General features: G+C 45.2%; 1 protein-coding gene across 3 annotated transcripts in view; it reads right to left on the bottom strand.

Annotated features, from left to right (window-relative positions):
• dgkg (diacylglycerol kinase, gamma) overlaps nucleotides 1-24,248 on the bottom strand; it is a 62,352-nt gene that overhangs the window by 25,645 nt on the left and 12,459 nt on the right. The window contains exons 3-21 of one of the 3 annotated variants that reach the window (XM_029530280.1): nucleotides 23,343-23,419; nucleotides 21,174-21,194; nucleotides 20,140-20,290; nucleotides 18,351-18,413; nucleotides 17,775-18,044; nucleotides 16,611-16,763; nucleotides 16,191-16,240; nucleotides 15,776-15,850; nucleotides 15,261-15,380; nucleotides 14,702-14,819; nucleotides 14,261-14,349; nucleotides 12,968-13,084; nucleotides 12,508-12,606; nucleotides 11,905-12,015; nucleotides 11,749-11,822; nucleotides 9,623-9,697; nucleotides 6,799-6,884; nucleotides 5,981-6,073; nucleotides 4,611-4,771 (exon numbers count right to left, since the gene is read on the bottom strand). In XM_029530280.1, coding sequence (XP_029386140.1) covers nucleotides 4,611-4,771; nucleotides 5,981-6,073; nucleotides 6,799-6,884; nucleotides 9,623-9,697; nucleotides 11,749-11,822; nucleotides 11,905-12,015; nucleotides 12,508-12,606; nucleotides 12,968-13,084; nucleotides 14,261-14,349; nucleotides 14,702-14,819; nucleotides 15,261-15,380; nucleotides 15,776-15,850; nucleotides 16,191-16,240; nucleotides 16,611-16,763; nucleotides 17,775-18,044; nucleotides 18,351-18,413; nucleotides 20,140-20,290; nucleotides 21,174-21,194; nucleotides 23,343-23,419 — 2,003 coding nt within the window. Of the gene's footprint in view, nucleotides 1-4,610; nucleotides 4,772-5,980; nucleotides 6,074-6,798; nucleotides 6,885-9,622; nucleotides 9,698-11,748; nucleotides 11,823-11,904; nucleotides 12,016-12,507; nucleotides 12,607-12,967; nucleotides 13,085-14,260; nucleotides 14,350-14,701; nucleotides 14,820-15,260; nucleotides 15,381-15,775; nucleotides 15,851-16,190; nucleotides 16,241-16,610; nucleotides 16,764-17,774; nucleotides 18,045-18,350; nucleotides 18,414-20,139; nucleotides 20,291-20,441; nucleotides 20,501-21,173; nucleotides 21,195-23,342; nucleotides 23,420-24,248 lie in introns of those variants that run through there. The other 2 variants (XM_029530282.1, XM_029530281.1) reach the window with 2 other exon arrangements.

Raw genomic sequence — 24,248 nt, 5'->3', positions numbered from 1 at the left:
TCAATCCAATCAACACAACGTTGTTACACCATTGTTAGCTGCTTTCGCATTCTTGTTACCGTTGCTGCGTTTACGCCACGCTGATGTCTGCCAAGAGTTAGAGACGGAGCGAGAAGCCAACGCAGGCCAGAGGTTTTAGTGCAGACTGAGACCGGGAACTCATCAGTCGCAGAAGTAGGGACATTTTCCAATAGAATTCAATACAATCTGACCTCCACCCCCGCCATCATTATTAAAACGTCCACTAAACATAATGCAAACATGACAACAACAGAACACAACATTGTGTTTCTCTGAACGATTTGGAGGAAACAGGTCGCTCCTTAAAAAGATATGATGTCATCTGAATCCGTCGACCAATCAGGATTTAGCAGTGTGTGAAGCTGATTGATGAGTGAGGAGATAAAGTCTCATTCAGATCTGAAGATGTTTTCAACGTTGGATGAGTTTAGAGGGGATTCGTAGCTTCATCGTGTGTGTGTGTGTGTGTGTGCATGTGTGTGAGTGTGTGTGTGTGTGCGTGCGTGTGTGTGAGTGTGTGTGTGTTCCTCCCGTCTTTAAGACCAGCCAGGTGTCACTCAGCACGGTCATTCATTACTGCAGTAACCTGGTCTGAACCTGGCAGACGCTGACTTCCTGTCACTGATACTTCCCCTGACCTTCAGTGTGTGCCAGCCCTACTCCATCTCCCTCAAACACACACACACACACACACACACACACACGCTTTGTATGCACACTTTTCTGGCCTTTGTTTCAGCGCTTTAACGACCCGTATAAACACCATCAGGGATCATGTGTGGCATCTTTACTGTCCTCTGTATTTAAATGATGATGTCACCAAAACAACATCCTGTTAGGCTGTCCGGCTTACGTTGTGTGTTTATCAACGACTTCATTGGCTCAATTAAAACTAATTCATGAGTTTAAAAAAAACAACAACAACAAACAGTTCGGCGGCCGTTGTGGAGCGTCTGGCTGTATCACGCTGTCCTCCTCCGCCGGTGGAGTTAGTCCCTGTGGAATCTGTTTTTTCAAGGTTAAGAGCGAACTTCCCCCGTCAACCTTTAAGCCAACGACAAGCAGACAAACAGCAATTTGTGCATCCAAACAGGGTGACACGACAGGCGGCAGGAGGAGGAGATGATGCGGATTGACTGAAAGTTCCAGAACCGCACTGCAAATCAGGTGAGAGACGCAGCTAGAGACTTATATGTCCATCAGAAGAGGCAGAGGACACTGAACACCCTGATGGCTGAAGGCAAAGTCAGGGATTGTGGCACGCATTAGGAATTGGCCATTAACACCAGGACACACACACACACACACACACACACACACACAACGCTGCAACATGAGGCGGCATCTGTAATGGCTGCTGACATGGTGTGATTTCCTCCTCTCAGATTCCTCTCACGGGATTCTTTCCAGGCTGCAGGTCAAGTGGATGCACTTCGGCAGCCGATCTCAATCCCGACGCGGACACAGGCGCTTTAATCTGCTGAAATTATTTATGAGCGAAAGGATTTTTGTATATTTAACCCTTTCAGAGCTACATTAGAGCTCTTTTTCAGTCATCATTTGCCAAATCTCCACACGTTCAGAATCAGAGCAACTTCAGTCTCATATGTGGCTCAGCAGAGACTGTCTTCTCCAGAATCTGGGAAATAGCTCTACCTTAAAAACTCTGTGAACCAGAACAACCACAGAAAAGTCGAATACAGAAAGTTCCTCTCATGTGTTTGGGTCGTTCTCAAGCTGATCTGAAGCTTCTGTCTTTATCTGATCAGGAGTTCTGCTCATTCTTTGGAGCAGTCACATCACCCACCACAGCCAATAGGAGCGTCCGATGTAGAGACGTGACTCTAGAGGTAACTATCAAAGATGGAGGATGAGAACGGACGGATAAACACACAGAAGGAGTCAGATCCAGATCTGAACTGACGTCGATCATTTTCACACACAATCTCATTCTCCAGTTTGAGGAGAGAAAACAACACAACTCCAGCTCGAACCACTAAAGACTTTCAGAGCTGAACGTGATTTTTATACCTACCAGGAAATATCTGTGCCGTGACTGATGGGGCTATTAAATGCAACAGTACAGATTTATATGGAGCCGCATGAAGCTGAAACAGGAGGCAGAGCCTTCACACATATTCTTATTGCTATCTTTTCTGCTGCCAGCCCCCACAGCGAGCCCACCTTCACACAGCCAGCCGCCGCTGCCAACAGCACAAACCCAGCACACAACTTCACTTCAACGCTGTTCCTCAAACAACAATGCACACACACAAAAAGCAAAGAAGGAATAAAATGTAATGTTTGCCCGCGGAGGTTTTAAAAAAAAAAAAAAAAAAAAAAAAAAAGCCTTACATCATTTAAAACTAAGACACAGATTGAAACAGAGATCACATGATGCACCTTCTGGTTTACAGCTCTGAGTGCCTCGGCCCGAGCCAACCACATGGCCCACGCCATGTCATCCACAATTAAGTCAGCGAGATAAAGGACAGATGACTGTGGAAGCTCTCCGATTCAGCCTTGCCAGCCTCCCGTCGCTATAGCAACCGTCCCTTCCCCTCCCCTCCTCGAGCGAGCCTCGGCCTGCGATCAGGGCGGCAGGAAGTGCAGACCCTGTATGGTTATACGTGAAGCGGGGTTTGGGAGGGTTACTAATGGCGACACGGCGGGCTGTGAGTCAGAGGTTGGTTTGCTCAGGTGTCGTGTGCGTCCAGATCCTCGGCCATCTGTCACCGCGGCTCCTGGAGACACGGAGATCTGTCGCTTTATTTACAGAGCCGAGCCGCGAGCAGGGGGGTGGAGAAAACACACAACCTTTACCTTAACGCGGGAAATGGTGCTCCAGGTTCAGATTAATGGTCACACTCTCCCACAGAGCGTTCACCACGTATGGTGAATAAATAAGACCAAAAGTAGTGGACTTTTGTTGTTTGGAGGGTGAGAGCGGAAGAAAAAGTCACATTAAGTCTCATTAGTTTCTCAAATAAGAAAGTTGGGGTTAGTGACTTTAAGGTTTACCTTTTACTTTTTCATCATTTTTATTGACCCTCTTACTCTCTGTGAGCACAGAAATGATCAGCTGGGGGAGAAACATTCATCTTACTAACAACAATCAGCACCAAAAACAAACGTGCTGGTTCCTCTGATTGATCAGGACATAAAAGTCAATAAAAGTGAAAGTTCTAATAAATTGTAATTCATCACATGAAATGGTTCAGGAGGAAATAAAAAGATCTGTGTGATAAATTCATGCAGGAGCAGAACTGCTCTGTTGACCGACACTGACCAGGCAGGCGAGTGGATAATATCAAACTTCAAACTTCTGGACACCAAAGTGATTAAATAATAAAAATCAAACACTGACTGAGTTTTTGTGTTGGAGCTTTGATTAAAAAAAAAAAAAGAAGAAGAATAAACATGAAGCAGTGACACACAGATTTGTGTGCGCGCTGACATGTCAGCAGATTTCAGTTGTCTAATAAAACCCTCCTCTAACGTCGGACCTGCTCACATATGTCTCTGCTCGTCTGTTTATTTATATTCATGTGTACCGTACATGTAATGAGCTTAATCGTGCGTGAATGTTTAAGGAGAAAATATAAAAACAGCAGATGGCTGCTGCTTTAGCTGGTATGAGTGATGACTCAGCTCAAAGTCTGGCAACACACCAAGTTTACCCGTCTGGTTTCGACCACAACGTTCACTGTGCGAGTCTCATTACCCCATCAGGTACGATGTCGTTGAGCAAAAGAGTTGGACACCAGCTATTTATAGGAGGTTCTTTTAAATGAACAGGAATGGCTGCGCTTTAGATTCAGCCCGGTGTGTCTGGTAAATGTGTGAATCCCTCCCTGCTGCCGATTTAAAGTCTCCAATGTGATAACTCCAGCGAAGCCTTGTTTGTTTGTCTTTCACCTCTGTTTAAATGTCCCCGAGCCTTTCTACCGCCATCTCCGTCCGGACAAGATAAAAAATAAAAAAATAAACAAAAACAAGAAAAAGAGGGAGGGGGGAGGAGGGTTGCTAGGCAACTGGAACCTTGGCAACATGTTTCTTCCCTCCAATTAAAGAAACCTGCCCGAGAGGGAGCAGAAATTCACTGATGAATCTGCTAATTGCTCGTGTCCGCACAGAGCTGATAATCTGTGTCCCCCTGCTGTTATTGTAACAGCTGTGTCTCAATCAGACAATTAGGGGGCTTATGTGTGATATAAACAACCGGCAATTAGTGTGAAGTGTCGAACAACCAACATATCTGATGGCGTCTGGGACGGTACGCTTGGGGATCCGTTTTAAAATGCTCAGGTGTGTTCACTGTTTGAAAGAGTGAGTCGGAAAACTCACGGCAGTCTAGAACCTGCAGTCGACCATCAGAGGTCAGGTATTGAAGTCTATGGGAAAATGTCCCTCCTCAGTAAGCATTTATAGTCTCAGTCTCTAGTTTCAAGTACAGGACCAAGCCAGAACGAGATGGCAGTGCTCATTTCTGCGATATCTTGGCTTAATTTTTGTTCTGTGGGAAGTTTGGCTTTAAGTTGCAGCTTTAATTCTAGGTATGTAAAGAAAATAAACATCGGTGTCCTTACCACGCCGATGGAGAAGTAGTTGTTGACGATGCTGTAGGGGACGGGGTCTCCCTTCTCCTCTTTGTCATCAGGGATGATGTCTATGTTCCAGCGGTCAAGCACCACCTCTGTACTGTGTTCGATGTCCCGGAGGAACTTCACCAAGCTGCCGCCCTCGTAGCCTGCCGGAGAAGACCGACAGATATGAGCACGCGTGGGGACACGATTTGGAAACCTTCAAAGAATTATGTCTGTTTACATTTGGCCAGAGAGGAATAACTTTATCTGTTTTCCAATAATCAATCAAAAAGTTCGAAGTCGGATCAGGAATGAGGCAGATAATATACATTTCCTTGCTGGACTACAAAAGGACAGCACCACAGGGAGTCCTTTGACATCCAGCTCCAGCCTGACATCTTAAAAACCCCGGGGGGGTCAGGAGGGTGTGAGGCATTAATGAGGCTCGTCTGGGAAATGTGCCAGCTTTATTTTTTCTGACATACTGGTGGCCTTAAGATATTACAGTAATTACACGGGGAACGATTTCCTTCTCGTAAAAAAGTGAGGAACTGTTGAGTTAATTTCTCACCGACTCCTTCAGCAGAGTTCAGCCTGAGTGGTTCATTCAGACTGAAACAGGTCGGCCTTCAGATGATACTTCAGTTTTTCTGTGATCTGAGTCTGCAGAGATGCCTGCAGGTTTGTGACGCTGTGCTTTGTCCTCCGTCTACCATCCACATAATCTGTTTAATACCGCTTCTCATATTTCTGTTTTAATAGTTGATTACTGCGTTTAACGATTCCTTTAACGGCTCCGGCTGTTGTGACAGTAAACTGAATATTACTGGCTGAAGAAAACAGGATGTGACAGGAAGTAGGAAATCATGATGACTGGCAGGTGAATCGAAATGAGACCTGAGTTGGTGGATCGACCACCTGGCCGAGAGCGTCATCCCCGGAGGCTGCGAGACGAGCTCGGCTAAAAATGTACTTCATTTTCCCAACGCAGATCTACCTTGCTGCCAAAGTTAATATTCATAACACTAAACGGCTCCTCCACCTCAGCGTTTCTTTCCGGGAAGGATGATCTATCCAACAAAAAGTCCCAGAGTTCCCTGGACAGGCTGGCAGAGGAGTTACAGCAGCAGCACTTTGCATATTAACAGATTTTAATTTGACACGTCAGAGTTCTCGTTGTTCCCTCGTTTCTTATTTCCCAAACAAACGAGGCCACAAACGGCGCTTTGAATCCCGTTATTGTCCCGAGTCCCTCAATCCTCAAACATCACGTGCCTTTAAAAAGTGAAGGCTGGCCCAAATGTCCCCACTTTACTAAAATGCCCACACTAAAACGTCCCCACTCTGTCAGGTAACGCTGCCTTTGGTCTCACCTCCTCCCCAGCGGAGACATCGTGCCAGGTCGTTCCCGGTGCCCAGGGGGAGGACGGCCACCGGAGGGGGGCGTCTGGAGAAGTTGGCTTTATCTGAGAGACAACACAGGTTGGTACAGCAGACTTTCAAACAACCGGAAAAGTCACGTTTTATTTTTGACGCATCTGGGAACATGGCGAGAAAAAAAGGAATTTAGTGAGGAAGAAAGTTGGGAATAATTCCTCATTTCACAGGAAGTGTGATAGCCAAGATAAACTGATGTTGACAGTAGATGGAGAATTTTCTTGTTTACTTCCAATTCCAAAGATTCCAATGCCAGTTTCCTTAAATTTGCCATTGATGTTGGACAAATAAGACTATGTTTAACACAATAAAGTCACACTAGGTTCATTCAATTTGAATGATAAAACCTCCTCGCTGTGTTTTTGGAGGTTAGTAATTCACTGACGCAATGTGAATGTAACTTCACCTCATTTCCATTCATTCAGTACATCTGCTAAATAATTTGGCCAACACTGAGATTGTTTACAACCTGTCTGGTCTGCTGACTGCTCATAGTTTATTTATTTATCTATTTTACAAAAGACAGCAGCACTCCCAGATTTCAGCAGTTATACTAAAGCGCTATCGCAGCAGAGGAACTTTATAAAATACAAGTTATAAAATCTCAGTGTGCAAATTCATAACACAACAGAAATAAAAACATTTCATTATGTGGTTTAATGATTTGTGGCTTTAGAAGATCTGGATGGATTAAATTACATGATAATCCAGTTTTTTAAGCTCTCAGGGCCACTGTAGTTCTCACACATCGTACCTATACAGTCCAGGATCCAGCCCACAGTGCCGTCACCTCCACAAGCCAGCACCCGGAAATCAGAGACGTCGTGGAAGAAGTTGAGACTGTGAGGAGAGAGGGAGAGAGAGAAGGGGGGCGTTAATCAATGCGTGCCCCCCCCCAGCTGTGCTCTCGCCACAGTCACAGAGTGCAACGTCCTTCAAAGGGACTTTTAATGTGCGTTGGGACAAAGGTGTGGACGGGAGCTTTCATCTGTCCTCGTCACGAGACAGCTGCTTCCAGGACGTCCACCCCCGTTCACCCTGACCACCTGGTGCTGCACACTAACCCCCCCCCCAATTTAACACTATGAAGCAGAAAGTTAGAAGGTGTCTTTCCTGATGTCATGTTGAATATATGCTTCTTTATTAGCTCAGTAAATCTTTTCCTGATGAGTCTGACTCTTCAGTCTTCAGTACAACATGAATCAGGATGTTATTGAGCCATTTTATTGAATAAAGCTGAATATTTATGTCCTGGTTTTATCTTCAGTGTGTGTGTGTGTGATCATTTTCTTCTTTCATTATTTGGTTTCTTTCACATTCTTCATATTTAGATTAAATCATGTGATTAAATCCCATCAAATCAAAGTTGTTTTAGTGTTTCTGTATTTTCATCAAGCCTTCATATCCCACTTTGTGAAATGAGGACAAGCTCAGGATGGTGCTGGTTTAATGGACGAGCTGAAAGCCGTAAGTGCAACTCGGATGTGTAAGCGACGGAGCTGCTTGTCACTTCAAAGCTGAGCCTGTTGCCATGGGAACCAACGGTAACAGTTGTGGCGAGCCCAGCTGAGAGCAGGTTAACCCCCAAAGTGACACAGTCAGCCCCGCGTGAGAGTGTGTGTGTTTTGTATTCACTGTAGAGCAGAATTACTCCGGTGTAACCACAGCAAATAATGAACAAGAACATAATTACTGTCAGGTCAGCCCCAATCATGACACAACGCTGAGACATCTTATTGTCCCAGCAGTGTCATTTCACTGAGCAAAAACTTAGTTAACCATTTTAAGCCCACCGAAGAGAAATCAAGTGGTGTGGTGTTTCATGACTCCTGGAGCTGCGGCTGACCTCCCTGCTCTGGTCTCCCCTCATCAAGACATGGCAGCTCGCGGCATGTTCGAAAAACGTCTACTCAGCGCCTCTTCAGTCATCAGAGGCAGAAGAGGAGCTTCTGGCTCTGGCTTCGCAGGAAGGACAAGCTGTAGGGGAGCAGCGGGCTGCTCCACCACCCTGAGATGTTCCAGGATTAAAGGGGCAAAACATCAGCGAGGCCCGGCTCCCGGCTGACCCTGCAGCTGGCAAAAGGGCGCCGGCGGAGGTGCGCCAGGCAGAGATGCCAAGAAGGGAACATCACCTGCCTGTAATGAATGTATGATCGAAGGTAGTCCAGCTCTGGCTCAGTCTTACTCTCTGACTCCTTCTGTGCGTTTATCCGTCCATTCTCATCCTCCATCTTTGATAGTGACGTCTAGAGTCACGTCTCTACCTCAGACGCTCCTATTGGCTCTGGTGGGTGATGTCACAGCCAATCAGAGCGTCTCATTCAGAGTCTCTGGATCAGTTCTGTGTTGACAGAATAAAGACAGTCTGCTGTTTAGAGCTGAACTCCTGATCAGATAAAGACAGAAACTTCAGATCAGCTGGAGAACGACCCAAACACATGAGAGGAGAAACCAAACAGCCTTAATGTGGTTCTAATGAGTTAACTAAGTTTCAGGATGATTTAGCCAAAAGCTACACGGCAGAGTGTCACATCACAGCACTGAGTCCAACGCCACATCAGAGTTAACAACCTTTGTGGTTGTTTCATGTACAGCTTCATCCCCCAAAGACCCGAGTGCGTCATTGGGTCGTTTTTCCTACAATGTGTTCTCGAGGGCAGCAGCTCTGTTTGCCTGAACTGAGAGACAAGGGAGGGGGGAGGACGTGGGGGAGGGAGAGCTTCACCTTCAAGGTGAAGCATTTAAGCCGCTTGTGCTGCGTAGGGAGATTTTTCTTTTAGTCGCTCTGTGAATGGACACGAAACGCAGCAGCATTCATTTTTAATGTACAAGCTGTGCTCAGCTCTGACGCATATATACAGTACGTGTGTGTGTGTGCGTGTGTGTGTGTGTGTGTGTTCAGGGATCAAATGCTCACCCAGCTCCCCTTCACTGACCTCCACCGCAGGGGAGAGCTGGTTTAGCTGCACTGATACAACCACCACAAACTGCACCTCAGCTTTGTACCCGCCGTCTTGTCCTGTTGCAGCTTCAGGCTGACGTAAAATAAATTTAGAGCCCGTCTGCTTTTCATTTTATTTCTTTGCGTCCGGCTCTTTAACTCAATAGTTAATCCAGTGAAAGATGAGGTTTCCAATAACAACCTCCATCTTCACGCTAAAGACCCAAAAGTTTTCAAAAGCCCCAACAAGACGAGATAAATGTTTCATCAGGACGTGAAACAAAACTCAAGTCAGGCAATAAATCCTGTCCAGATGAAGGTCATGGTTCATATCGTTGATATTTGCTGTATAAAAGTTTGGATATTTTTGTGATTTAAAGCTCCTTTTAACTGTGTCCAAAGCTCTGAATGATTTTAGTCCACTTTCAGACTGTGGTTGCTTCTTTCTTTTATTATTGTTTATTAACATTTATATTAATTTCATTTCTGCTTTTATCCTCCTCCAAACAGCTCTCTTTTATTCTATTTGGTTCTTCACACCCTGTCATTAGTTGTCATTAGTATTATCTTTGCTGGTTTTACTCTTTAAAGCATTGAGTCCTTCACTAATGTGCAGAAAGACCCTGATGGGACTCACCCGACCATCGGCCCCCCCTGGTCCAGACTGTACACCTGCCGGGGGTTTAGAAGGTACCTGAACTTCCTCAGCACCCTGCAAGGAGACAGACATTTGATGACGGGCCGACATCAGAATCAAATGTTTCAGGTTAATTTGTCACTTAAGGTTTACAAAACAAACACCAGCCGAGTCAGATTTTAGCGTTTCAGTTCAGATAATCTCATCAAGCCTAAGTAACTTTAGCCAAGTCACCTGACCCCACCCACTTTTTACCATACACCAGTGCACTTTGTCTGTTGTGCGGTGTCAGGCTTTTTGTTGTGTGTGTGTACTTGCCTTTGGCTGCCAGGTTTTGACCTCCTGCGTGTTTTTGCACTTGTCTTTTTGCCTGGTCTTCCTGGCCCCCCACCCCCACCAACCCCTCTGCCTAAGCTTAAATCATTCCCTCTCTTTAAATAAAGGTGGACTGTTTCACACTTTCACCTCTGCAGTCACTGTCAGAGACATGAGGGGTTTGTAGCTGCAGTCTGCAGTCGTACAGTAACAATATGAAACGGAACAATTTCTGATGAATGCTACTAAATTTGTAACGCTGTTAAATTGCAGGCTGTCTTCAGCCGTCAAAGTTTCGAATTGACTTCGATCGGAACCATCATCAGAGGCTGACAACAGAATCACCACGATTCCCTCACAACTGTCAGCGTTCGCCTCTGACAGCTCAAAATCAAAAAGTCTACAACACAGAAACCCTGCCAAGATAATTTGACGGATCCATCTTCATATGTTTGAATAAACTTTTCAAAAATAAATTCTTCTTACAGCTTATCTTCTAAATGTCAGTGAGCAGGCTGATTTTCAGGGGCCAGTTTTATGTGAAACATTTATTAAATCATCTGTCGTACAGTGCTGCAGCACTTTCTGAATTTCTGAATTGCAGAAGGAAGAGTTTCAGATGAGAAGTTTCTCTCTTCTCTCACAAACTGTCAGTGTGTTTGCAAGTTGCGAGTCCGAGCGGCAGTTTCCTGTAACCTTGTGAGAGTTACATAAAACACTCACTGAAGCCTCGACAATCATCCTCATGCTCGTCTCACGCAAGGAATTTAATTACCTCTTAATATGCTTGGATGGCCCAATAGCAGCCTGGTCGGTGTATTTCATTTACTCTACTTCATCACAAATATTTCATAAAGGATGGGAAGCATCGATATGTGATTGACTATCATACAGCTACACCTGATGAATTGAAGAAACTAGATTCAGTTTACATGCCGACAGATACAGCAGAACACTGGCCTTTGGTTTCCTGTTCAAGATGTTTTCTTTTTTGTTTTGTTTTTTGTAATATCTATTAATAGAGGATAATTTCCTTTCTTATGGTAATAAAGAGGACGTTGCTATGGTGATGTGTCAGGCTGAGGCAGAGGGACAGGATGCGATTGGTCCCAGTTGCCAGGGAGGTTTGGAGAAATACAACAATGAAGAGATGACATTTATTAAGCACTAAAAACCTTCCTCATCAGTACCACAGCGTTCAACGTGACAGCAGGCAGGTGAAGAGCTGATGGCAGAATCTGTCTCATAAAAAGGTGATATCATTTCCTGACAATGTCCCATAAGACACTGCATCTGTTACCATTGGTGACCACTAATGAACGATGTGATCTAAGATTCTGGTTGTCGGGCCAGAAAAAGGCTTCAGTTAATCAAACACAAGGAAGAATAAAAGGAAAACACAAAGAGCTGGTAACAAAGTGCCCAAAAATCATAAAAAAAAATAATAAATAATAAATCTGTGATTAATCTGTTTGTTTGGAAGATTGTTCGAGCCAGAATTAAATTTGAACAGGAAGTGCTTTAATTAAAAGGGAAAGTTGTATTACTTTACACTAATCCAACTATAATTAAATGTTAAACAGAAAAAGGAAACAAAAAAAGGAAATTGGATGTCAAAACAACAAAAAAAGATGACTACTGTGTAATGCCAAGTAAAAAAAAACAAAAAAACAAAATGAAAAGAAATATCTAAAGTTTAAGGGTTAAATCCAAAAGTTTGAACTGAAAACAGAGATATCAAAGAAAGAGATCAACTTTTTTGTGCATTTCTAATCATAAATTCTCCATCGAATGTTGGATGCTAAACTCACCGCTCCCCCTGCCTCCCTCCGCTCTTCGGATTGACCAGGACCAGGAGCGGATGGGTCCCAGGTAGGGGGCTGATCTGGAGACCAGGAAGTAAGAAGAGAGTCAGTCATCTCCTCTGCAGTGAAGTCGTCAGCCCCGAGGAAGGAGGCCGGACGTACCTGCAGCGCTTGTCCGTCGCCGGGGGAGAATTTGAAAGTCTGATTGGCGTCGTCAGGGCTGGTGCTGGGCGGCGAATCGCCCTCGCCACGCTTCACCACAGACTGACGGTCCTGTGGAAACAAAGAGGAACAGTGATGGATTGGACTCTTCAGCTCCCGAAGTCTCCTGCTTCTGTCTGTGACAAACATTTTAGGATTCCAATGGGTCTGATCTGAGTACTGGGGCCCGTGAAGTCCACAGGACTTATTGCTGTTGTTTGTGAGGACCAGTATCCTGCAGGAGAGAACTGCAGCCATGAAGGGATGAACATCGGTCACATAGACTGTGGCGTTCAGACCAGGACTGATTTGGTAGTCAGGGAACAAATCAGCAACACAAGGCGGCTGTCTACTGTTGGTGAACTTGTGTCCAACGCTGCTTCAGGTTTCCTTCACTTGATGTTTCCCTTTTTCTTTTTGCCCCATCAAGAGTAAAAACTCAAAGTTCTCTGGAGCAGAAACCTTTGAATCTCTTTAAAGCAGCTAATGGTGACAAACACAGCGGTGTGAGTGAGCCTTTTTTGTTTATTTGTATGTGCGTCGTCTTGAGTAAGGAGTTCTCACCAGGACGACGGGGCAGATGTAAGAGGGCAGCAGAGTGTGGTCCTTCAGAGCTCCTCCATCGCACTCCGGCTTCACACTGGATGCACATTTATTATGGAGCTGCAGAGAGGAAGGAGAGGCAGAAACATAAGAAGTGTGGGCGTCATCCATCTGTGAGTGGACGAGCGTATCGAACATGACCAGAATGAAACGCTTTTTTTACTTAAAATTTTGTCTGAAATGATACACTGACTGTTTGACAGCATCTAATGCATCATTATCAAACTATGTCTCTGCCTCTGTGACAAGGTGTGCAGGACTTTGTGGGCTGACAGCCGGATCACTGCTGAACAAACTGCAAGTCATCAGTGACATCTAGTGGATGTGAAAAGCAATGTCAAGTAAAATATGAGAGTGATTATGTAAATATAATGATAATACTCCTGCAAAACTGACCCACTGACACTGGTTTTCTACTCACAGTGATCTGACACCAGACACAGTGCAGGCCCGTCAGGCCTTGGTAACACTTGATGCTTCTGTGACAGCGGTCGCACTTCGTCGGAGAGTTTCCCTCCATCCACACATGCTGCATAGCCTGAAGGGCAGATTCAATATTTGGTGTTACTCATTACAATCAGTCATTCAGACTGGACGTAATCATCGTTTGGAGTTGAGGAAATTTAAATTCAAACACTAGTAAAAAAATGAAGCTGTGGTGATTGATAGGACACAATACGCAGATGGCTTTAATGGAAGTTAACAGTCATTTTTAGGATTTCACTGCGGTTTTATTTTCTTCACAATTAATTAGTCTAAATAGTCTCATTTACATTGATGCCATCAGCATGCGTTAAGACTGGAAATAAGAAATGATTCATATTTGTGCTTCATGCTGAACTTAAAGGAGTGAGTGATTAGTAAAATCAGCCCATTCATCAACAGATGATTAAATAATAAACAGCAGCGTGACAGTGACCCAGAGCCGAATAAAAGCACAAAGCTCCCAGATTGTAGTCAGCATGTGATGTGAGCCGGAGAAATCATCCCAGACTGCCTGAAGTACACAGAACATGAACTGCATTAACCCAGTCTGCATCCCGTGATCCTCCAGACTTTGTTAAACTGGACTGAGGACCAACAGGAACCTGCTCAGCAGGCCGACACTGCTAAGGCTTCTGTTTCCTGCACCACCAGACATCAGGCTGTGTTAGCAGTCTGTTAGCATCATCAGTCTGTGTTAGCAGTCTGTTAGCATCATCAGTCTGTGCTAGCAGTCTGTTAGCATCATCAGGCTGTGTTAGCAGTCTGTTAGCATCATTAGTCTGTGCTAGCAGTCTGTTAGCATCATCAGGCTGTGTTAGCAGTCTGTTAGCATCATCAGTCTGTGCTAGCAGTCTGTTAGCATAATCAGGCTGTGTTAGCAGTCTGTTAGCATCATCAGGCTGTGCTAGCAGTCTTTTAGCATCATGAGTCTGTGCTAGCAGTCTGTTAGCATCATCAATCTGTGCTAGCAGTCTGTTGGCATCATCAGGCTGTGTTAGCAGTCTGTTAGCATCATCAGGCTGTGTTAGCAGTCTGTTAGCATCATCAGGCTGTGTTAGCAGTCTGAGCATCATTAATCTGTGCTAGCAGTCTGTTAGCATCATCAGGCTGTGTTAGCAGTCTGTTAGCATCATTAGTTTGTGTTGGCAGTTTGATAGCATCATCAGGCTATGTTAGCAGCACAGTGTTAGCTTGTGCAGAATGGCGGCTGCACCCTGTTTGTACTCACATTGGTGTGTCTACGTGACTTGGCGTAGGTGCTGATGCAGGCGGCGATGTCTTTGGACACGCAGCGTTCGTGCACCGTGTACTTGCATACTGAAGGAAAACAACAACAACACGCTTCACATCACAAAGCAACTTCAACAACAGCTGACACATCCTCATTTTGTTGCGTTAAGCCATTTTACACTCCGTATCGGCCTCCTCTCGCCTTAATAAGTGCAAATAAATAATTCAGCACATTACAGCTCACTTCAGGTGATGAGTCCACCACAACCTGCAGGACAGTCAGTGATTTACTTGATATTCTGGGATTGTGAATGCTTCCTAAACGATGACTGAGCTCTGACTCAGAGATACTCTGAGACAGCAGGCCAGATCACAAAGGAGGGGGGACATGAGAGGAGACAATGACAGGAAGTCAGAGGAGGACACCGGAGGGACTCACTGGAGCAGCAGAGGCCCTGCTTGCGGACTCCGAGCAGCATGGTGTGGCAGTAGTTGCAGTAGGCTGGTTTGTTGAAGTGCTTCAGACGCCAAACGTGCTGCCCGTCCTCCTGGACATTCTGGGAAGAGACAGGGAAAGACTCTGAATGGGGACAGCTTTGTGTCCAAACCCTCCACTCAAAAGGAATTTAAAAAACGATGGATGGCTCCAATGGGGATTAGCATTCCAAACCAAACTGTATTCTTTCTATTCGCAGTAAATTTCATTTTACTTACATTTCTAAGTAACTTTTGTTTTTGCAATATGTAAGTTTTTCTGATAAGAAGTCAGATTTCAGTTAAAAATAATGAGCCATGTCAGCTCATGTGAGAGCCAGCCAGCGTGATTCCACCAACGAAGAAAAGGAGCTTTCTGTCTTCAATGAAAAACTGCACCACCACAACACTTGATGCTAACGGTGCACAGCAATCATTGTATCGCAGGAAACAACAAAGTAAAAACACAGTGCTGCTAAATGAGAGATGGTGTAAAACACACACACAAAGAAACCAGTATGTACCGTGTCCATGCCCAGCAGGACCAGTAAAGGGATGGTGGTGAGGCCTCCTCTGATCCATTCCTCCAGCGTGACCGTCCCGTCGTGGTCGAAGTCGATCTCCTCCATCATCTCCTTCAGTATCTGAGCACCAAAGTCACAGATACGGACTTGAATGTTATGTAATCTTAAATTTATAACACAAACAGCGAGGAACTGAAAAGGAACTGTAGCCTTCAGCTGCAGTTTGGAATTAATACACTCTGCTAAACAATATGGATTCAAATTTTAGCTTTAATACTGTTAGTTGGTTCAATTTGATTTAAAACTGAATAAAAATGACCTGAGGACAGAATAAAATGTGTTTTCATTGTAGATTCATGCTGCAATAGTAGAATTGAACTGATGGCTAAATTTGTCTGAATGAATAAATGCAGGCGTAGTTGTTTGTTGTTTCAAGCTGCCTCTAGCAACTTTATTTTGTTTGTGTGTCTTTCTGTTGTGCGTTGGACTTGATTACAGCACGTGTGTTTGCTCACCGGCCTCAGTTCTGTTGAATCCCACTCCAGATATTCTGCCACGTGAACCATCTGATTGATGATTCGGTCCAGCTCCTGGAAAAAGAAACACGGATCTGAGAATAGTGAGAGAGCAGCCTTCCTCTCTACACCTCCAGCTAAAACACACTCCCCTCTCACACATTTTCAAACACAACACGACAAGGTGCGAGAAACGTGAAGCGCCCCCCCACTGGTCTGTTTACGTGACGCCCTTCAGCACATGGCTAACATTAAACTGAGCAGAACCACTATGAGTGAGCTCATGTAAACACAGCCGCCCCGCTCATGCTGCTATTCCTGGATCTGCTCTGTGACCAAAAGGCCAACATGAGCGACAAAAACAGCAAGGAGGAAGAGGAGGAGGTGGGAAATAAGAGAGAGAGAGACCACTCACCGAGCTGTCCAGCACCCCGTTGCCATCTGTGTCGTACAGCCGGAACATGACTAGAAGGGAGAGGAGAGAGCAGAGATCCCATGATGCCGTCAGATAATTAGTGGCTCTGTGAAGCTGCAACGTTTGTTCCTGGACTCCCTCCAGATGGCCGGGGGGGTTAAAGAAGTGCAGCGTGCTACTTCTGCACCATTGCATGGGGGAGGGCAGTTAGCAGAGATTAGGCGTGTCAGTGTGAACCGATATATCCTGGGACACTAAGGAGGTCAACTGGACGCAGCGGGGGCCTAAGCTGGTCATCTGGGAGGTGTGACGGCTGCATCTGGAGCCCTGGGGAGGCAACAGCCTCATCATTCTCTCTGACTGTCCACCTGAGCTGTTTCCACCTGACCCCCGCCCCCCCACTGTCCCACTGTCACTCACACTCCAGCTTGTCCTCCGGCGTCCCCCTCTCCAGCAGCGAGAGGTAGCAGACGATGTCCTTGAGGAAGACCACCTGAGGCGCCGGCAGCGAGGAGGCCTTCTGGGGCGACGGGCTCCCCCGCAGCGACAAATGTTTCTCAGAGCGGCTCCTCTCTGTCGACCAGACAACAATTAAAAGGGAGGGAAGGCGGTGAATTACACGTTTAAGGATTAGTCTGACAGTTTTAGAGAGAGAGAAACTAAAAAGAGACAGGAGGAGATAAAAAACAGAGCAGAGGAGGCCAGACCAGCAGAGACAGAGGACGGAGACGTGTCGGCCCGCTGACTGCGACAAAATGACATCATGTGACGGGGATCATGGCCATAACTGGATTAGCAGCAGCCTGTCATGCTATAAGACGGCCCTCCACCCCTGACCTCTGACCTCTGACCTCCTGAGGCTGCTGAAGGAAGAGGCCTCACTCAGCAGCCGTCCTCCCCTGAACCCACCATCACCTGGTTTGTCTCCAAGGACAGGAAGTGTAAACTTTTATTAGGTTCCTTCTGTAATCATTGGACTGAGGCCCAGTGAAGAGAGGTAGTGTTGGTGAGCAGGACCAGAACCAGTTACAACATTCAGACATTTGTTATGTGTCAAATCCTTCTTATAACATGAAACGGACCAAAGCTGACCCGTTCGACTCATAATTTTATCTTAGCAGCTGCAATTGTGATTGAAAAATCAGTCAGTTAAGGTTTTAGATATTTAGATATTTTTCTTTTCTTTTTAGTTTTTTTTTTTTCTCAAAAAGAAACAGAATGTATAATTGAACTAATAACTGCTGCTGGCTGCAACTAATGATTATTACTGAATCTGTGCACCACTCTGTCAAATATCAACTGAAGTGACTACTTAGAGTGGCTGAATGTCAACAGAGATAATCAGTTTACAGCAAAATGACACAGACAAGCGTCAAAACGTGATTGATTGAAATCAGAGAAAATGTTCATTTAATGAACTAATCAACAATAAATCAACTCACAAATAAAGAAAAGTCATTAGTTTTAGCAAAGCTGAAGTGATGAGATATGAACAGAATATTTTTAGGTGTAGAAGGATATTTTTTAAGGTGGTGTTTTGTTTTAATTGAAGGTTTGACGGTGATGTATTGAAAGCTGTCTCACCTGGGGAGAGTTTTGGGGACACCGGTGACTTGGCGGGACCGGCGTTGGGGGTCAGTGTGTTACTGCTGCTGCCCTCCAAGGCCTTGCCCTGGGTGGTGCAGGGTGATCGGTGGGGCCCCCCGGGAGTGTGGGCCCCCATCCATGAATGCTGCGAGGAGGAGCGAGACGAACACGGGGAGGTGGTGGCTCCGGAGCCGGGGGTGCTCATCACGCCGGAGTGCTCGGGTGTGTGGCGGCCCATGGCAGACAGGATGCTTTTCCCGTTCATCCCTGAACAGGACAGAGTGGATGGAGTCAGAGAAATGATGGAGAAGGGAGAGTCTGGAAGCTAATCAGGCTGGTGGTGGTGGTGGTGGTGGGGGGAGGGGGGGGGCAGCAACACAAAGATTCACTGCAAAACTTCACAACAACAAACTCATCAAAAGGCACAGAAAGGCACAAAAGGCTGAGGTAAACACTAAAACACCTCACATCAGCACAAGAAGCGCACACAGCCACCAAGGGAGCAGCAGGATTCTCAGGACCTCTCTGGGGGGGAGCAGCAAGGTGGTGGGGGGGGTCTGCCTGCACCGGTACCTGTAATGGGGGCACAGGCCACTTCGGTCTGAATAGAGATGCCTGCGTCAATGGAGCGGGCGTCTGAGGCCAGTCATTGTTTGGAGGGAAACGGGAGAGACAGCGGCAGACGCAGCAAGAATGAGTGAGAATCAGTGAGGCTGAGCACATCAAAATAAAAGCCCTACTGTTTGGGTCCGTGACAGGCTGCTGTGGTGGAGGACGAGCGGCAGATATGATGGAGCAGAAAGCAGAAAATAACACGTCATGTTTAGTCAAACAGCATCATTGGTGGAAACAGTCACATCACTCCTGTCCGGGTCTCCGTCCTCTGGCTGCTCAGGCCAACCAGGAAACAGCCCCAACGGTCTCCTCTTACACCCCACAACCTGGGAGCTGATGGTTCGGGGTGTGTTCTCCAGGATCAGCAGCAGGGGGCAGCACAGGCTGAACACTGAACACACTGAAGTGGCTGCAGACCATCATTCAGTTCATTTTAGACAGAGTTACACACAGAGGCAGGTACAGCATGACGCCGGCCTCTGAGTTTGCTCAGGATGACCTGCTCATCATCAACATGGATGAATAAGGTGCTTTTAACTTCGACTTGACAGCGCCACATTCGAAATTTCATCGTGTCCCGCTAAGGTGTGCAAATAGCTGTGATTAGTGAATTCTTTTAATTAGCTCTGAATCTGTGAGACGTGATGGTTGAAGTGACACTTCACGCCGTACTCTAGGAAAAGCTAAGCTCACATTTGGCCTCTCTACACTTTTACAAGCATTCAACCGCAGAAATAGATTTCTCATTCAACGGTCCATCTGTGTGCTCAGCTGCTCCATGGTGAGGAGCAGACAGGCAGCACCCAGAGCCAGGGCCCACGCAGGGGACGGTGGGGGGCGCAGGCCTGGTTCACGACGAGCCGAGGGACGACCTGCACTCTGGACTCCACGTGCTTCTTGAACACGAGGAAGGAATTGATAAAAACTCCTTTTAAAGTGGTGATTCATCGTATAATAATTCTTTTCGTCTTCAGCGCTGCTGAAAATGCATTAGTGCTGTCATTGTTACAAAAATATCATAATTACAATAAAAAACAGCCAGGTTGGTTAGAGTAACAACGCTCACACAGACAAAAAGAGACTGCTTCTTCCACACGGGAATCGAACGCACACTTTCCTGTGTCATATTTTGGTGTTTGGTTGTTGCTGTATAAATTACATCACTTCTCTCCCTTTGCCCCCATCATGGTTACAACGACCACTAAATGTCGCCTAGCAACACAAATTAACAATGAGATCATAGTAACGATTAATGGGACGAGCTCAGACGTTCAAACTCAGACAAAGCCTCAACAAAATGAATAAAATTAAATAAAATGAATTCATCAATAATAAAAATCTAGCAAAAGGAAGGCTGGCTTTTTTGGATCCAGCTCTGGTTAGGTCACATATTTTTTTCTTAAGTTTGTTTCCTTATTTTAATTTGTTCTTCTCTCGCTGCCACAGTAAAGGTGGTCAAACATCATGAATCTTTCCAGGAAGCTTCTTTGATTATTTCCATAGAACTTTTGCATAGTTTCCTATTTTTTCTTTTCTGCTACTACTGTAATTACAACTATCACTTTTTCCACTGGCTGAATTGTAGAAATGCTTGGAGAATGAAAACAAAGAGTGAGAAAAACTCCAGAAAATAAAGGCTGAAAACTTCTAGGATGGCTGAGAGCATCTGAGGAAAGACGTGGCAGTGTGGCAACAGAATAAAATCCAACAAATAAAAGACCAACAAATGACTAAAATCGCTGCCTACCCAGAATGCTGGCTCCCGCCCGGGACTGATCGGGGGAGCAGCCTCCTGTCTTGCTCTTGAAGGAGGTGAAGAGGTGCTGGCACAGCTCCTCTGGGATGTCGTTCTCCAGGTAAGTGGCCATGAAGAGCTGGAAGCCCTCATAGTCGATGGGCTGCGTGCGACAGGAAACACAAAACCGGTTAACTGGATCGCTGAGGAACGCCTGTGAGAACGTTGACACAGACCACGACAGACAATCGGTTCATCAACACAACGACAGAGGAAGGAAATGTGATGGACTTTTTGATTTGAGTTGATCTGACCTGAAATGGAAGGTTTGAGATGACATGCCAGGTTTTATGTTGTTGTTTTTGTTTTTTGTCTTAAAAAAAAAAAAAAAAAAAAGTTAATGTGGCTCAACTTAAATGACTCAACATCAACTGTGTCGGAGTCAGAGGCTGCATTTGAAGACAAAAATTGCAAACAAATTTCAAACATGAAAAAGAAGTGAATCCTTCATGGCCCCAAATTCATCAGAGAGCAGAGAGGTAACAGTTCAACTACAGAGCAAAATGCTTAAAACCTCAAGAACCTCGAGAAACTCTAAAGGATGCAGCCGCTGTGTGGGGACACAGCTGATACACTTTAAACCATCTAAATGAAAACATTCTTTGGTTTTTATAGCATGTCCCGGTTTAAAGGTCATTGAAATGTCAGAAGCACGAGGTCCAATAGAGCAGTCGGCTGGTCTCTCTGAGGTCAGCGAGGCCAGGAGGCACAAAACTGATCCGTTTGTGACTCAAAACATAAAGAAAAAAAAAAAACTAACAGACAGCGGCACACTTCACGTCAACGGTCATGAGTTGTGGTGATGACTGCACCAAGTGTGTGGTGACTCAGGGACCCCATGAACTTTGGCCCTTTGCCCCCCCTGGCAGAGTGACAGACCATCTGCAGATAAGGCGGAGTTATGTTGTGTTAGTGGACAGAATGTGCATGCAGTCTGCTGACACAGACACCACACAGCATGCAGAGCCCGCCGGGCCGAGCCTTACTTGGTTCAGAACGTCCTGCTTCTGTTTAACAGTTGGGAGGGAAGGAAGGAAGGAAGAGCGAGGGAGGAGTGGGTAAAAGAAGAGAAGGGGTTAGCTCCTTTGTGCGAGGTAATGTGGGAGGTGGCGATGAAGATGATGGTGGGGCTCAAACTCAACAACGGCCTGGAGAGGCTGCAGAGTTCAACCATTAAAAAGGGGATGAGACCAAACTGGAGTTCAAAGTCACCATCATTAAGCCCTCACTTCGGGCTTTCCCGTTTTCCTTCTAAAGTTGTCTTTTTTAAAAAATGTCTCCACATATTCACCAAATTCAGCAAATTATATATTTCACTAATGAAGACTGTTCACTGTGATGGAGCTCTGAAAATAAGAAAATCCAAAACACGGTCAGTGAATTCTTCCTAATTCTCCGGATAAAAACACACACACAGAAGTAAAGCAGCAAAGACTGATCCCGATCTGAACCAACTTCGGTCTTTAGAAACAGAAACAGCTGATTCTCTCGTTCAAGGAGGGAAAATGTCGTCTGTCCGCCTCAAACCTCCACAGAGCAGTAAAGTCAATCTCATCAGGACGTGGTGGGATGCAGATCTGAGATTAACCTGGACCGGTGCACGGCGGCCTAAAATAACCACAGCCATCCACAAATCTGTTTCACAAGCAGACTTTTAGAGGTTTTATGTAAGATGAGTAATGTCAACGGGAATGGCAGGGAGGGCGTTTTCCCATAGACTTCATGGACATTAGGTAGAATGCAACTTATTTTTATAGACTCGCTCTTATGTGGCGTCGGCTTCTTCCTCTTTATGATGTTCTCCTTTTATTTTTTATAGTCGTGATATTTTATGGTTTTGTTTCAGTATTTTCTGGCCGACGTCTGTTCATAATTTGATGGATCACAAAAAGGGGGCGGGGCTACTGTGTGACTGACAGACTGTCCCACCCAATCAGGATAGAGGACAGAACAGGTCGGAACATATTCAGAACCCATCAAACTGTAGATTCAATTCCAATAATCCGTGATGATTAAGTGCAAACATGATGAGAATTTTGAAACGATGCTGTCCAAATATAATTCATACAAGTTTCCCAAAATCACTGCACATGTTGGGACACAAATCGGAGGAACTCGACGTGTTTGTTTGAATGTTGCAGCCTCGTTTACGGTTTAAACGTCGACCCATCGACGAAACACGAGCTTTCAATCTGCGTCATCAGAAAAACAGAGCTCAGCTAAACAACACGGTGTCTGACGGCTGAGAGTTTCGGCACCTCGGCCTGTGAAGCTGAGAGTCATCGGTCTTACTTTTTAAACAGACGGGATCACAAAACCGATGTCACCGGCCGGCTCAGCGGATTCCACTACACACAAACACACACTGACAAATGGCGGCAGCGGTGGCGCCGGGTGACAGTGCAGCCGGAGAAGGCCCACGTGACCGTTAATTCTGCTTCCTGTGGCGCCAAACGTCCAGCCGGGCGGTTAGTTAGGTGATGAGTAACGACTGAGGAAGAAGGCAGATTGTCATAAACATATGAGCTGATGTCTTCTCTTTATTATTATCATTATTATTATTACCCCGCAGAGCCCCCACACCTGAGGCCAAGGAATATGTGACCGTGGCGATTTGCTGGATTGATCTCTGTCTTCCTGTTTTGTCACTGAAATGTTCACTACATAAACACTTTGATTTTAATAGTCTGACAGTTTTTAACAACAATTATCTTATTTCACCGATAAAGCAACAAAAAGATGTAAGGTGATTATTGTTGTTTACAGGACTTCTCCAGGGAGAACTATCACTGATATGTCAAAGTTTTTATATACACTTAACTTTTATTGTTATTATCAGTTACTAATCATCATTTTATTATTATTATTAAGTGTGTCTGTGTAAATACGAGTACGTCATCTCTGCTATCGTTATTATCCTCATCAATATAACGCACACACACACACACTCCTCCGTTTGTCCTTAGAAGCTGTAAAAAGCCCAGAAATGTGAGACAAAGGCCAGACGGCGTTTTACAAACAGTTCAGCTGACGTCAGGCGCCACAGTCAGAGCCGAGGGTGTGTCTCCATCACGGCCTTTATTGAAGCGGAGGGGGGTGACTAAGCATTTCTGTGAGTAAGACAACAGGATGGAGGACGGCGACAGGAAGTTCACCTGCTCAGGGTTGTATTTGGACAGGACTCCTTCTCCGTGAAACTCCTCCAGCACATCCTTCAGCTTCTTCGTGGAGTCTGAGGGGGAAAAAACTGAGAAAGTTTTTCTCCCTGTTGCAAACATCAGAAAGCTCACATCTCTCTGCAAAATCGCCCATTCATTTAAAAATACAACATAAATGTAGTAAGTAGATGGAAATGACTCATCCTGTTTCCGTGTTTAGAGACATCAGTGCAACGGCTGCAAAAATGATAAAATGAGCGGAACAATCACATCTTTGTATTCAGCTTCAAACAGCTTACTCTTTTCTCCACCAGACAATATTCCTTAAATAAACATTAACCTCACATCGTTCAGTGTATGTCAGATTTACTGTCGCATTAAAGTCAAAGAAATACATTTTTAAATGCTCACAAATGAGTAGATGGAAAGTTTGGTGCTTTTGCTTGAAGATTTCCAAAATAGCTGCTATAATAGTATTTTTTCAGTCGACAAACGAATCAGTGTGGAACTAAACGAGTTAAGAATGATATAATGATGCAGAGTAATTATTTTTTCAGTATCAGAGGATGCTTCAACTAATGATCCTTTTCATCCTCGATTAATCAGCTGATTAGTTTCTCTGTGAATTGATTAATCGCGTCGTTAATTGCCCAGAACCAGCGTTCACATGACACGTTGTTTTGTTTATGTTGAGTTTATTACACACAGAAATGATCATTTTCCCGACATTTCAGAAGAATCAGTCAGTCAGAGAAGGCCCAACCGTTCACCAATTACCAAACCGATCAGCCAATTAAGTGTCAGTTCTGTTTCATTAGCCGGCTAATCGGTGTCAGTGACCCCTCAGCCTGATTGATTGACAGCGTCTGGTTTTGGCACATTTTATTGCTTGAATAACATTTC

The sequence above is a fragment of the Echeneis naucrates genome, chromosome 21 (genome assembly GCF_900963305.1).
Source record: "Echeneis naucrates chromosome 21, fEcheNa1.1, whole genome shotgun sequence".
Lineage (NCBI taxonomy): Eukaryota > Metazoa > Chordata > Actinopteri > Carangiformes > Echeneidae > Echeneis > Echeneis naucrates.
Note: the sequence above shows the minus strand (reverse complement) of the source record. Positions and strands in the feature narration are given on the sequence as shown.